Genomic DNA, 15,881 nt, shown 5'->3' on the forward strand with positions numbered 1-15,881 from the left:
AATCCCAAAATTATGTGACTTTCAAATAAGCATTTTGGTAAACCTTTATTGTTTCTGCATAACGTGCTTCACACCGGGCTGGATGTGTCAGTCAGGGTTCTGCCAGAAAAACAGAACCACGTTAAACATTTTCAACAGATTAAGAACCTTATCATGAGGAATTGGCTGACACGGTTATGGAGGCTAGGCAAGTTCAAAATCCACAGAACAGGTCATCAGCAAGAGCAGACTGGAGAGTCTCAGGCAGAAGCTGACACCGCAGCCAGTAGGTGGAATTTGTTCTTCCTCAAGGAAACCTGAGTCCTGCTCATAGGCCTTTCAGTTGATGGGATCAGGCCCACCCAGAGTACTGAGGGTGATCTCCTTCACTTAAAGTCAACTGATGGTAGATGTTACTCATGTTTACAAAATGCCTTCTATTAGCAACTTCTAAATTAATAATTGGGGACTAGAGCCTAGTCAAGTTGACGAAAACTGGCTATTGCATCTGGCAGCTTAAAATTTATAAAGAAAAACAATCTGCAGTTGCCATCAGCTTATAATTTAATTGGGAGCTTATAATTTAATTGGAGCGATGATACCTCTTCACCACGACAAAATGACTGAATTATGTCCTTTGTTATTTCTGTGGGAATGATACGACAAAGGACCTTGAAATTGGAATTGTAGACCTGGGTTTGAGACGTGTATCTGCCTTTACCAGCTAAGTGACATTTGACAAGATGCTCAGCTGTTGTGAGCCTCAGTTTCCTGATGTGAAAAATGAAAATGAGCCACCTGTTCCTCAGAGGGTTTTAGAAGCACCTTGCTGGATAATGGTGACTTTAATCCTCAGGATCATTCCAGTGCCCATGAGGCAATCCAGGATAAATTATTAGGTAGCATTGTTTACAAAGAGACCAGTGTCTGTTTAGTATCTTCTTAGGCGATGCAAATGAGTAAGAAGGAAATACATGGAGTCTGTTTTGGGGTAAAACTTGTACATCTCAGTCACATAGTTTGATGTTGCTATTTCATAGTTGATGACAAACATTGCTCTTTTAGGTTGCAAAGTTATGTTCAGTGATATATGCAAGTATTTCTTTAGTTTTTTGAATTTCAGAGTATATGTGGAACCTGTTAATTTCTGGACATGATTGATGACTGGAACAATTTAGGCAACCCTATTTCTGAGTTGGAAAGATTCATTGTATCTATCAAATCTGAATTGCAAAGCACAGGACTATAAAGTTTACTCTAAATTTTAAAATAATTTTATGTTTGATTTTTCTGGAAGATGTTTGAAAAACCATTGATCGTTTCTCTGTTAGAGAAATGTGATTTGATTAAAAAAATGTAATAGGAGGCTTTTTTTATATTTCACTTGCTATTGGGAGGGGAAGCACTAAATTCAGTATTTTCTTTCATATTTGTCCCAGAGTCTGCATGGTCTGACAGCAATAAATGTAAATGAAAGGTTCAGGGTGTCTGTTTTGCTATGACATGTAAAGACCACCTTGGGACTTACATCATTAGCATGACTTTGAGACATGAAACATGCATTTACTGACCACAACATTTGGTCACATTTGATTCTATGGCAGTTAGATCCTACTCATTCTGTAAGCTGGCCAACTTTAATTTCCTGGCCAGAGCTGACTATTGTTACCTTAGTAAGATTATATTTACCCTTTCTGTCTACTGCATGCTTTAGTGCTATGTATAGAATCAATGTGTTCAAATTGAAGGCATTGCTAGTAGAAATTTGAATGTTTTACTGACTCAAAATCTTTTTCTTTCAGTCTAGTTTAATTGACCTCAAAGAACATGCATCTTCATTAGCCTCTGCAGGACTGAAAAGGGATTCCAAATTAAAATCTCTAGAAATAGCCATTGAACAAAAGAAAGAGGAATGTAGCAAATTGGAAGCACAGTTAAAAAAGGTAAGTGAAGTCTAAGAAAAAAATCATGCTCATTTTAAAATGAATTTATAAAATGGAAAAGGAAGAGGCATTTTTAAAAAGAAACAAATCCCTTATCTATTGCTGTCTGCTGATTAAAAAAAATTAATTAAATACACTTAACTTTATTGCTAAGAAGTCTATCAAATCTGTCTGTGAACCTGAAAAATTATCTTAGGTTTCCTGTTTAAGAAAAACTCGAAAAGTAGATGAAAATAGTAGCAGAAGTTAAAAATATTATAAAAATCAGCCATTACTCTCTGAGCAAATCTCAACTATCAACAAAGAAAAATAGAAGTGTTTTCAACAAATCACAGAATCTAGAAGCCACATTAGATGTTCATAAACTTTTGCTACTTTCAGATGTAGGCCTTTTTGTAACTTTGCAAAAGCTTTTCTGACATTGTTAAATTTCTAGAAGTTCACCAAAATAGTCAAGTCCCTGGCATCTCTACAGAATGACTATTTATAATTGACTAAAATGGCCTTACTGTCTAGGAAAGCTTGTTGTAGATAGAAGGCTTTGGAAAAGAAATAGGATATTTACATGGCAGCATTAACATGTTTTCTCTGACCAGGACATTTTTGTGGAGTGCATTTCCAGTCATGCATTGTTCCTTTGACTTTCTTCCTGTGTTGTTTGGTACGTCTGCACTCATTGTTCACATAAAACTCATAACATTATGAGTTTAAGCATTTTGTTTCCCTTTGACAACTCATAAACTTAGTCAAAAGAGAAGATAAGAATCTAAACAGTCAAACAAAGCATATAATAAAATGTGACTATGTATAATTCATAGCACACTGGGATAGGGATTTATTGGCTAAAGTTATGAAAATATATGACATGGATGGTCAAGGATGTGAAGGAATCACATATCTGTGAAGGAATTACTCTGGATATCTTAAAATTTAATATACTATTTTGCGTGATGCAATATATAACTGAAATATTACTATATGGTGCTCACTTTATAGAGATTTTTAAGGAAATTATCATGAGAAATTTCACACTAAGAAAGTCTACTTGCTGATACAGGAAAAGATAAATACACAAATCCTTTAATAACAAAACAGCAAGAAAATCTCTACATTGCAAAATCTATTTCCCAATCTGCTCATCATCTCACTTATTTCAAACAATATTTAGTTAAGCAGAAATCTTGAACAATAAATGAAAGAATTAAAATGGCCCACTTGAGGGTGTTTAAATGGATATTGACTTGGCTCTTATGTATTGGGTATATGACATACATTGTTGACATACATAAATGTGATCTACAAAATGTTATCTATGATATGCATATTAAGAGATGAACTTATGAAAAATATTTTTTATTTAATAAAGTTTTGTGATCATAAAGCCGGCTGTAAGCTAGCTTTGTGAAAGAGAAATTCATTGGCTCCTTATGACCACCCTCTACATGGTTTTACCTTAGTCACAGTGTGCTGAGTCCAGAAGAAAGATGGCTTCTAATAGACCTGGGCATGAAAGATGCCCTCCATCCACTCTGATGAGCTGTTATAGAAATCAGGGGACCCCATTTATTATTTCTGCAGGTACATGCTCAACACCCTCTTTTTAAATATAAGTCATCTATAGAAATTTGAAATCTAGTAATTAAAAGGAAGAGATTCGCATATTGATACTTACAGTTTTCATGTAACGACTTGACTAGTTTAATAAATCAACATTTATGCAATTCAATATAGTTTCTTTCAACATAGCTGTGGTCTGTCCCTGAGATCACTCAGAGTGTGTGGTTTCCTTTGACTCGCAGGTAGATACCACATATGGAAATTCACAGACCAAATCCTGTAAACATTTTAGCATTATTCCTGACAGCATTTTAACATTCTACCAAGTCACTAGACTTAAAGTAACAAATATGGTTGTCTTGCTGTAAATGACCTATTTAATTTGTCAAAAGATAACTTATTTCTAAGTGTATACATAATCTTCGCTTATACCCTATCTTCTACATGCATAGTGCAGTGGGTTTAAATAGGGTAATTATTATTTAAATATTTATGTCTAACCTACAGATGCTGTTTTGTTATTTTTGGCTGTCTAGCATTAACTAAATTCAAAAGTTTAAAATGTTTTTTTCAGTAGTCTTTAATTTCTGCTAATAAATAGTTCCGTAAAAACCTCAAATACCCATCACCTTAAAAAAATTGAGATCTACATGAAATATTTGAAAATATAAGCCAACAGTATGTGAATATACATATAAACACATCATTTACTCATGGAAAAATAAGCAGCTATAAAAGCTTAAGTGTGTCTGGGCCTCCTTTTAAATAAAAGGGTACGTGACTTGTGAATAAAATATAAAGGTTTACTAAATGAAAGCTGAAAACATAATAGTTTTATTATGTCATAAATACACCAAAAATTCCCAGTGGAATTTTGCTTAAGGTTTGTGAGTATCCAGGTATTTTTGCCATAAAATCTGTACAACATTGTAGATATGTGTAGTTGAACAGAAACCTTGTCTGCCAGTGGCAATGAAATCCAAACGGTGATTTAAACTTATTTTTGTCTTATAAACAATGCTTCACATTGGTAAAGGGAGTTTTTACATAAAAGTCTGTGGAGAACATTCACACACATAATTACTTTAACCCCTTATTATACTGTGTTAATTTAAGATGTCTTTAATACTTTGTGATGAAAGGTTATAGGCAGAAAAGGAACCAACTCCCTTATACATTACATCTCACCTTTTATAAATGTTCATATGTGAGGAAATTTTTACTGATATTAGTGAAGCTAATGAAATGATACTAACCAAATAATGCATAATTGCAAATTATGAGTATGCTTTATAATTAAGCGTATTTTGAGAAGAAACTGATAATTGACATGGATCATTTTGCCTTTCAATAGAATATTTGAAGTTCAAAATGGAGGGGAGTAAATTTACCTATGAAATCAATTGAGAAGCAATAACAATTCAAAATATTATGATTTACACTCTTTAGTAATTTCAATTAATATTATACTTGAGGAGGGCGTTTATTTAAACCGTGATAAATAACATTGTCATTTACTTCATTCAAGTTGAAGGAAAAAGTAATTCAAGCTCCTAAAAATTGTGTCTTAGCTTAAAGCAAAGTAATAGTTTCTACAATATTTCCCCTTGTACACCTTGACATTGAGCCCCAGATTAATATTGCAGGTATTTAGAAAATATAACTTTAGAGTGCTATTTATAGTAGTATTCATTACATTTAAATCTACAAACATTTAAATATTTAACGCAAAATAGACGAGAATATTATAGATTCTAAAGCACTTGAAACATAATAGAATATCCTTGAAAATTATATTTTCTACTAAGTCTGAGACAACAATAGAAACTGGTAATAGGCAATGGATGACGCTGTATTTTGGTCCTGCTGATTTAATTTTTTTCTTTTCCCTTTTAGTTTAAGTAAATCCGATAAAGCCTTAACTACTGATATTTTGCTGTTGCTAACCTGCTGTTTGCTAATCTGTATTTTTCTGAAGATAGACTGAGTAGAAAATTCAGGCTTGTGTTAATATAAAAGAAGAGCTATAAATTCAATGATAAGATTTAATTAATCTTTTATTATTACCATCTTTGAAGTTCAGGTAATAAATGGCAGACTTGGCTAAAAGTACTTCTTCTGATTCATTGCTGGAGGCCAGCACTTCATGTATCATCAAAAGTGGACAGCCTTCTTTATTTCATGGGTTATTTAACTTGAGAAAGGGAAAGTAACACAAACCTTAAATTTCTTATTCCAGCTATTCTTTTTTAGGAGCCAAAGTCAACATTTGTATTTCCCTAGAGCATCTCACTTTCACTGTGGAATGTTTAGAAACTGAAATTTCTTCTTTTTTAACAACTAACTCGTCTGTGCGAATGCACTGGATTTGTTGAGCTAATGCTGTTTTTCTGGATCTTTCCTTCTTTCCCTGTCTGTGCCTCAATGCCTCCCCAACTTTGCAATGTAGCAAGCTGAGCAGTTGTTCAATCAGATGTACAACCCAGTAAGTCATTTCTGAAAGTTCCCGCTGTAACATATCAAAGCATGAGGATCCATTGATCACCAGTCACGGTGTGCCATACTGGGGAGGTTTCGAAAATATTTATGAGTTTCTTCCCCTTTCTGTTCTGTCAAAAGAAATGATCTGTGCTGAGGCCACTGCCATTTCTTTTGAATGTGAAATTTAAAAATTAATAACTCAAGAAAATATTGCCAACTCTGATACTACCTCCTTCTTAACCTCAGTCCTAAGACTGTAGAAAAGCAAAAGTCAGCTGAAGATCTAGGCTTATGGAACTCTTCCTTAAATCCTTCAAACACAACTATACCTAGGCCAAAAGGGATAACAGCATTCGTAAAATAGCAAACAATTCAATGTCTGTTATTTAAGTGATAGAAGTTAAAACAGGTTTAGATTTAAAAATAGGGATATGCTCTTTGAGATTGGTAAATACCTAACATTACTGTGGATTTTGTAAGAGTTAACAACATGCCATTTGGCTGAGGACAAACCATAATATAGTCTCTTAATAACAGATAGTAACAATTCCGATTATAGCTTAATAGAGTACAAGAAAACAGGCAACTAGTAAAAATATTTATAAAACTATCCAGGTGCCACCATGAGTTTTTTTTATCCTAGTGACATGTGTGCCTTTATTAATATATGAAGCAGGTTTTTTTTTTTTTTTTTAACTCATTAAAGAAGAAAAGCTTTTTTGTTCTGTGAACGCAAGTGGCTTACTGGGAAAATATTTCATAAAGGTGGCTAGAGTTTATCATTTGGCAGATGTGACCTGTGCTATCATGCATTCTAATCACCTCCTATGTCTAAATCCCCTTATGGAAAAAATGAATAACATGGATAAAGGAAACAGTTCCACCAACACCTTTTTATTTGTTAAGCCACTGCTTCAGGATACATACAACTTGATCTGCAAGATGTAGTGCATTTAGTTAGACTCAGCCTCCACTCTCCATTCTTTACAACACATTTTATTTTTGCAAAGAGAATTCCTAAAACCCTGCTGCAGCATCTTTGTTAACCTTTTTTTCAAAATGTGGATTTTAGCAGATAAGCAAAAAATAATCAGTTCAAGTTTCTTTTCCCTTAATATTTAAATAGAAGTGCTAATAAGCAGGCTGAAGACAGTGGAGATGTGAAGAAAGACAAATAAGATTGGAATATCTTCAAGCTCAAAAACTCACCTTGGGGAAAATGAGTGTTTCAAAAAAAAAAAAAAAAAGTTTAAAAAATGAGTGAAGTAATTCCACTGCACTTGTTTTATACTTACTAGTTAGGAACAGGAAGAAAACCTAAGAATGTTATGTTTTGGGTATGTGCAGGACAGATGGGGAGAGCTTTGTTCCTGTAGGAGCAAAAATATATCAGGACCATGCTAGGAGTTCACTATCCCTGTAAGGATAGGTAGGACCAAAGAAATAACTCTGTTAGCTTTTAGACCATTTCTAGAAATATCAGTGACACGGCATCATCAACTTTTACTTTTCTTCACCCAGGGGTGCGTCTCTAATATGCCAGTGTGAACTTTTTTTTTTTTTTTGGAGATGGAGTTTCGCTCTTGTTACCCAGGCTGGAGTGCAATGGCGCGATCTCGGCTCACCGCAACCTCCGCCTCCCGGGTTCAGGCAATTCTCCTGCCTCAGCCTCCTGAGTAGCTGGGATTACAGGCACGCGCCACCATGCCCAGCTGATTTTATGTATTTTTAGTAGAGACGGGGTTTCACCATGTTGACCAGGATGGTCTCGATCTCTTGACCTCGTGATCCACCCGCCTCGGCCTCCCAAAGTGCTGGGATTACAGGCTTGAGCCACCGCGCCCGGCCGCCAGTGTGAACTTTTAAGTCCTTTTGGTGACTAATTCAAATGTCATTGACTGACTTTTTCTCCCCAAGTTAATTAAGCTAAGCCACTGGTCTGGCATCCCGGGAATATAGCCAAACTCTCATTATTCTAACTCCCCCTGTCTCAGTGTCCAGTTCTTTTTTGGACTGATAGGGATGCAGCATGATGGATTTTTTACCCTTAATTGTCTTTTAAAAATGACTGTGTTTTTCTTAGTCATAAAAATAATAAATGGTCACAGTAGAGAATTTGCAAACATGTGGAAGGCTACAGAGGAAAATTAAAAAATAACAGGACATCTCACCACAGACAGAAAGAATCACCGGGACATTTGGATTGTTCTCCACCTAGACATCTTTTTGTTGTTGCTGTTCTTTTCTCTTTTTCTTTTCTTCTGTCCTCTCTCCTCTTGCCTTCTCCTTCTCTCTGTTGCTTCTTTTCTTCCCTCTCTCTTTTGTTCCTTTTTTTCCTTATCTAATACTCTACTTTTTACCAAATTGTGTCAAAGTGTTTATTTCGTTTTATGTTCTATTTTTTTTTACCTTATTAGAATTTTCCCATATAATGAACTATTCCCCCAAAATACTATTTTAATGGTTGCAAACTATTCTACTCTATTTGCTTATTCTCCCAATGTTGGCATTTTTTAACTTAAAACTAGGTTTCACTATGTTGCTCAGGCTGGTCTCAAACTCCTGGCCTCAAGGGATCCTCCTGCCCCAGCCTCTGGAGTTGCTCAGTCTACAAACATATGCCACTGTGCCTGCCTCCTTCCTGGGCCAGTGATTTGTAAAGATCCCAATAGTTCCTACTATGTTGTGTTTCGGAGGAATTCCAGCGAAGCACGCTTCTTTTGGCCCTGATTAAAGATGGCTTTTCTGCCGCACCCTGGCCAACACAGAATTGTCATTTTACATAAAACTTTGACAAATGCTTAGGTGAAAAATTTTTTCCCTTTTAACTTTTCCTTCTTTAATTACTACTGAAGTTGAGGTTTTTCAGTACATTTATTAGCCTTTTATACATTGTCTTACGTAAATTGTTTGAATCAGTTGAACGCTTGCTTTTGAGTTTACTGTTTTGTTCATTGGTTTTATATGAGTTATTCTGTGTTTTATATAGAATTTTTACCCGGTTTGTGGCAGTTTTATTTAGCTTAAATTTTTTATGTATATGGAGAATAGTTTTTAGGTTCTTGACCTGTACTTTTCTTTAGGCTTTCCTCACTGACTTTATTCTGGGAAATGTTCTCTGATTTCAATTAACTATATTTAAAATATTTTAATTTGTTTATATCAAGTTAAGTCCTTTAGCCATCTTTAGTTTATTTTGATTCATGTTGAGAGGTGAGATTCTAACTATATTTTTCTAAATTATCAACTAATTATCCAGCACCATTTATCAAACAATTCTATCTTTATCCACTGATCTTGATACGATTTTATTGCATATGAAATTCTCATTTAGGTGAGTATCTTAGTTTCTAAGCATATGTTCAGCTTTATCGGTATCTCTAATTTGTTGGATCAAAATTTTAATTATTGTAGCTTTATGCTATTTTTAAATACCTAGTAAAATGAATTACACCTTCTTTCTGCTTTTCATTTTGTCTTGTTTTGTTTTAAATTTTTAGCCTTTAATTTTCCATCAGTCCAAGTAAACTTTAGGATCACTTTGTCAATTAAAAAGCAAAATTATTGATTTTAATTTTAATTATATTCAATCTGTAAGATAATTTTAGAATTTTGATATGTTCCCAATATTATTTCTTTCCATTCATGAACATGATCCAACTTTTATTTATTCCAGTGGTTTTTGTACAGCAAAGTTGTAAATTTTCCTGATACAGGTCCATGGTATTTTTTCTTAAAGATAGTCTTAAGTATCTCTATATATGTAATTTTTAGGTTGCTATGGTGAATAATATATTTATTATTTATTTTCTAATCAGTTATTGATAGCTAGGAAATTTCTTTTATTCTTGTATGTTTATTTTCTATATGAACACCTAACAAATTTTTGGTGAACTATACTATAGTTGTTTTTTGTTAAATAAGATAATTTTATTGTCAATTTTATGTCCGACAGTCTACACTACATCAGAGTGAACACAGATTAAGCTTTTAAGTGCTCCTGCAAGTATTTTTATTTCTAGAGTAGAAAGGAACTTTTTACTTTTTATCTCCTTTTACTTTAGTCACTCTGTTGAAAAAAGGGTTGTCTAATGACATTTCTTAGAAGCTAAAATTTTGCCTTCATATCATTATTTTTCTTATAACCATTCTGTAGCTTAACTATCATTCTACTCCTGGAGTTTTGTCTTCTTGTTATAAATACTGTGCAGGTTATCTTCAGTTGGGTCCTCTGCCTCCCCTTGGTTCTTAATTCTAAACAAATAATGTATGTGTTTCATCAGTCTCAAATACCTTCTTTGCTGTAGCCCTTGTGGTTATTGTATGCAGGGATGGTATCAGGAGTCTTTCAAAAATTTTTAATAAATCTCTAGACCTTCTGAGTCTCTCAGTTTAGTGCTTCATCTAATACCCTTGTTGCTACGAGACAAATGACTGATTTGGAGGCTCTGGGTGCAATCTTGCGATTGGTCAGAGCACATTTGAGACCCCTCTGATGTTCCCCACACTTGTGACCCCTCAGTCCAGTAGTTATCCATTTGAAATTCTATCTTTTCTGAACACAGGTTTTGCAGGGCTCACATTTTACATAAGTGTTAAAAAAAAAAAAAAAAAAAAAAAAAAAACAGAACAAAAGCCAAAAGGCAGCCTTTTTTCATTCCAGAGAGAGAGAAAAAAATCTTGTTAATGTTCAATGAGGTCTTCCTGATTTGTAGGTCATAACAGGACTGGACAGTCCCAGGAACATAATGGGCTGAATTATAAACGCTTAAACAGTCATTGTTTGGATATAGCAGTTTCTTTTTATTATTTTCAAAAGTATTTGATTCACTGTTAAACCAGCATCTCCCAGCACAGAGGAAAGTTACCACTATTTAAGAGATAATTCCAGGTATGCATACAGCATGTGTAAACACATGCAAACCCACGTCCTATAATTGATTCAGGCTTTCAGTGTCTAAAAAACTCAAGTATTATTTGTAATAACACTCAACATTTGAAGCTACATGTTTTGTTTCAGGACATCTAGAGAATTACCTCAGTTCTCTACATTGCTAATTTTAGGAATTCTCATAATTAAAAATGATTACATTAATAATTACATTTTTGTTTGGGGGAATCTTTAAAAGTATTAAGCATTCAGTTGGTTCCTCTGTGTATATGAGAAAGAGAGAGAGAGAGAGAGAAAGAAAGAGAGAGAAAGACGTAATTATTTTGAATATTTGTTTATATTTACTTATACATATCCTATTTGTTCCATCTATGAAAAGAATTTTTGTTTGGTATGGTTGTTTTAATATGTAAATTTGTAAATATTCTGAATGCAGTTAGCCTGCATTGTGAATAATTTACTTTAGAACTAAGACATATAGGGGCTGGGTGTGGTGGCTCATGCCTGTAATCCCAGAACTTTGGGAGGTCAAGGCTGGAGGATCACTTGAGCTCAGAAGTTGGAGACCAGGCTGGGCAACATAGCAAACCCCATCTCTACCAAAAAAAAAAAAAAAGAAAGAAAGAAAAAAGAAACTAAGATGTGTAAGATTTCAAAGTACCTCATTATTAATTTCCAAATGTATTATTAAGGCTCAGCTATGATGCCTGGTATTGATTCATCATATTTAAAATGAAATTTAATTTTCTAATATAACTCTATAATCACCTTAAAATTTTCTTTTAATATATAATATTTTGTTTATAATGTAGAATTATAAGAAGATTGAAACTTCTTTTAGTAGTCTGAAGTCAAATATAATTTTTAAAATAGTTTCTATACCTTGTTCTGCTGTTGAGATATGAAAGGAATTTTAAAGTACTGTTAATGGACATTAAATTGCCAACATGCCACAATCGAGAGTCATATTTCTACACTGCATAAATTTAGCAAATTATTGCTAAAACCCATAAACAGTAGGGAAGAAAAATAATCAGATACATTCATTAACATTTTTCTTTTATTTTATGGTCATGACTATTTATTTTGAAGAAAATAATTTTTAATTAAAATTGGTAGGGTCTACTTCAAAGGGAAAGTGTTATATAATGTAATAACTGAATGTTCCCTGCCTTGTTTCACAGCAGGTTTCTGGACCAAAGTTAATACTTTCCTTTCTAGGGATCTGGAATGATGAACTGCCATTTTATTGGAAATAATCAATGACCAGTCTTTATAAGATTAAGTGTAAATAAACTTGGAATGTATGATTCTGATACTTGACAACCCCATAGTTTGACTTTAGCCATTTTTGGCTTCTTAACTTTCATTTAGATATAGTACTAATCTGGAGTTTTGCCTTCCTGAAGCAGTTGTTATAAATTCTTTTACTAAAATAACTACTAGGTTATTATAACTGTAGGTTAATGTACTGCTCTTCCCAAGCCATGGCCAGGGTCCTCTTAATGCCTGATCTAGGCTTTCAAAGTCAGTTCACATCAAAACCCAGAGGCCTGCCCACATTAGTGAGGCTCCAGAGTTTGTTTTGGTTATTCCCATTTGTGGGGAAATTTCCTTGCATATGGAAACACAAGAAACATAATTGGGAGTCCCTCAAAACTTACTTATGTAATATGTAATATAGACATTTCTGAAATGTCCTTTTCCTATTTTTGTGTGCGTGTGTGTATGTGTGTGTGTGTTTCTCTAAGATGCTTGAGAGTTGCTCTAAATGTTTTAAGAAATGTTTTTGAGCCGAATCAGATACCTGGATTTGCCATTAAACTGCGCTGGTTAATCAGTAGAATTAAATCTCTGTATTAAGCAAAGAAGGTTTATTGATATTCCTTTAGTTTTAATGACACATGGATGTCCTTGAAAGTGATGAATGAGCTTGCTACATTCATGGTAAATAAAGTCTGAAACCATCAAAAGAAAACTTACACCAGTTTGTGTTTTTAAGAGGTAAATTTCTGACTAATGAAAATAGGAGGACAAAGTTGATGTTCTTTAGAAGTATAGAATGGGCAGACCCTTCCAGACATTGTTGGGGAGCTAATTGTAAACTAACAGATTCTTAAGGAAAAATATGACTGTTCATTTTCAATTTATGTCTTGAATGCATTAGAATGCCATGGTAGGAATTTATTGTGATCTTGATTTATTCAAATCTATTTTTTTTTTCGTTGTAGTGTCTAAAGTATGTTAGATCCAAATCTGTTACCTACTTTTGATCCCTATCAGAAGCTGCCAGTCCAGATTAAAGAACTCACGTTGTGATTTGAAAAGGCAAGAATATTGCCTAAATACAAATGAAGTGCTTCTTTCAGTCTATTTTAGAGGAGGCTCAGGACTTATAATTTTGAAGGAAGCATTGGCTTTAATAAGCTCAATTTCCTTCACTATTTTATTTAGCCTAGAATCACTCGTGTCTGTAGATTATGATAGAACACATTCATGCTGGTTAATGGTTAAAAATTTCAGCCCATCCTCTGAAAAGTTGTGACTCAGGCTGAATAGAGCTGGTTATATACAATATCTTTTGTATATTCTTTAGAGACTTTTGCCTCTACGACCTAAGTTTAGCTGGGGACTCACCAGCCTTCCCAGTCGTGTGAAACTCTCTCTTTCATTGAGTCTTTACATGGACCCTAGTAATGATCCAAGAAGCAGCTGTTTCTCTCTCATCTTTATGTGACTTTTTCTTAAAGCTCTCTACTAATTTAAAAATATTTTAAATGATATTTTAATAGCTCTTCTAAGAATTCTGGTACCAAGATTGAAAGTGGCTTGACCTAAGTTCTTTTATTAGGAAATCAGTAGATACTGATACAGGCACAGAGATATTTAACTCACAGGTATTCTTGAGGTTGTTTATTTATTTTATTTATTTAATTTTATTTATTTGTTTATTTATTGAGATGGAGTCTTAGTCTGTCACCAGGCTGCAGTGCAGTGGCATGATCTTGGCTCACTGAAACCTCCACCTCCTGGGTTCAAGCGATTCACCTGCCTCAGCCTCCTGAGTAGCTGGTACTATAGGGGTGCACCACCATGCCCAGCTGATTTTTATATTTTCAGTAGAGATGGAATTTCACCACATTGGCCAGGATGGTCTCGATCTCTTGACCTTATGATCCACCTGCCTCGGCCTCCCAAAGTACTAGGATTATAGGTGTGAGCCACTGTGCCCAGCCAAGGTTGTCTATTCATTTTAAATGGAAGTCTCATTAGCACTTGAAGTGTGATCTATTAACAGTAGATAACAGGCCAGCTATAAACTTGGCTCTGGTCTTCATTCTGATAACATTACCTAACTTCAGCACCATATGAAGTCAACAGTGGCACAGTCTGGCTTCAGGCACATTTTTTCCTAGGCTTTCTGTGCCTCCACACATCCCATGAGTCCTTTAACCATACTTATTTACTGGTTTGAAAAGACTATAAACTCATTTGATTTCACCCAATGTTGAAAAGTGGCTTTGGGTAATCCTTTTTTATTCAAAGAGCTAAAATAAGGAATATGTGTACATACCTATGACTAGCAGACTACGCTTTCTCTGTAAAGCTATCCAGGAGGCTTTTTTAAAGGAATATGTAGTATCTTGTCAATGAAAATCAAATAAACCTATTAACTCATCTGAATTAGCCAGGTTTCTGGAATGCATATTATGAAATAATAATCATAATAAAAACACAAGTGAATAATATCTCCCCCCCATGTTTATCATTTTGTAGTTTTCACTGTTTTTAGGCTAATTAATTTGCTTGTAGACATAAGATGCAGAACTGGATTTAGAATCTTGGTCTCGCAACTAGTAATCCTGTACTCACTTATTAAAAAGGGACAGTAATAATAAGAACCAAAATAAGCCACAGCAGCTAACTGCTAGCTATTTGTGAATTTTAAAAAATCAGCATCAGGAAAGGAATTTTAACTCTGGTAAGAAACAGGCAATCAAAATACATTTATTCATTTGTTTTGAGTGCTTCCAGCTGCTCATTACTCAGTTCATTAATTCCTTTTTAAAGATCTTAATAGCACTGGTTGGATAGTTCAAGAAATGTCATGAAAACATTTTTAACTGCTGTAAAATAATGGTAATACACTATAAAAGTGAAAGAGAGGTTAACACAAAGCCTTTTTTTTCTTTAGCTATTTAAAAGCTGCATATTTTAAATGATTTTCTGTAACAAAAGTAACAATTCATATGATTACAAATAGAAGCAGGTATATGGAGTAGTTACTTCCTTTTAAAATAGGATTTCTGCTCTACATTTTTAAAGTGGAGATTAGGAAATTTAAATATTCATTACTTAAGCTTAAAATGAAATTACTAGTTGACTATACTCCTAAAGGCATGTTAGCTCAGGATTCCCTTCCAGATTATTTTAATTGTACTGAAAATGTATTATAATGAAACACAGAGTGCATAGTAAATAAATAAAAATAAATGTTTTCTGAGAAATATTGGTAAAAGGGAATAAACGAGTACCTGATAGTCTGTTGAACTGACGTATTTTTCTCAAGTTCTTTTGTATAGTTGAGTTTATTTCTTAAATAAGGAAATCTTAGATTTAAGAACATGAAAGCAAAATTTTCCCCTTTATCCTCATGCTTAAATAATATGTTACATGCAAAAATATTATTTCTAAAATGATTATTTTGTCATATGGAATTTATTTTATTTATACTAATTTTTGAATTTTTTTCTACTAAATCATTGCAAAGACTGTCAAACCTTCTAACAGTAGTATTAGCATTAATTTTTCTAACCATGCATGATTCATTCAATCCCACAGTAGCTGTAGCTTGCTTGCCTTGTTTTTTCCCTGAAATAATTCAAAAAAGTATAAAAAAACACAATGGATATCTGCTCCACATAGCAAGACAGCAGAACAACTTAAGTCCTTATAAATTGTTAACGTTTGATTATGTCACCCATGGATTTTGGAGCTACATACATATATGACTTATCTGAACTTTCTAT

The 15,881-nt window shown here is 33.7% G+C and overlaps 1 protein-coding gene across 11 annotated transcripts in view; it reads left to right on the plus strand.

Annotated features, from left to right (window-relative positions):
* The window catches only part of ERC2 (ELKS/RAB6-interacting/CAST family member 2), a 970,127-nt gene that overhangs the window by 479,558 nt on the left and 474,688 nt on the right, over window positions 1-15,881 (plus strand). For 8 of the 11 annotated variants that reach the window (XM_074403633.1, XM_074403639.1, XM_074403634.1 and 5 more), the window contains 2 exons: window positions 1,782-1,922; window positions 5,929-5,964. In XM_074403633.1, the coding sequence (XP_074259734.1) occupies window positions 1,782-1,922; window positions 5,929-5,964 (177 nt within the window). The remainder of the gene's footprint in view (window positions 1-1,781; window positions 1,923-5,928; window positions 5,965-15,881) is intronic. The other 3 variants (XM_074403636.1, XM_074403637.1, XM_074403638.1) reach the window with 1 other exon arrangement.

The sequence above is a fragment of the Saimiri boliviensis genome, chromosome 8 (genome assembly GCF_048565385.1).
Source record: "Saimiri boliviensis isolate mSaiBol1 chromosome 8, mSaiBol1.pri, whole genome shotgun sequence".
Taxonomy (NCBI): domain Eukaryota; kingdom Metazoa; phylum Chordata; class Mammalia; order Primates; family Cebidae; genus Saimiri; species Saimiri boliviensis.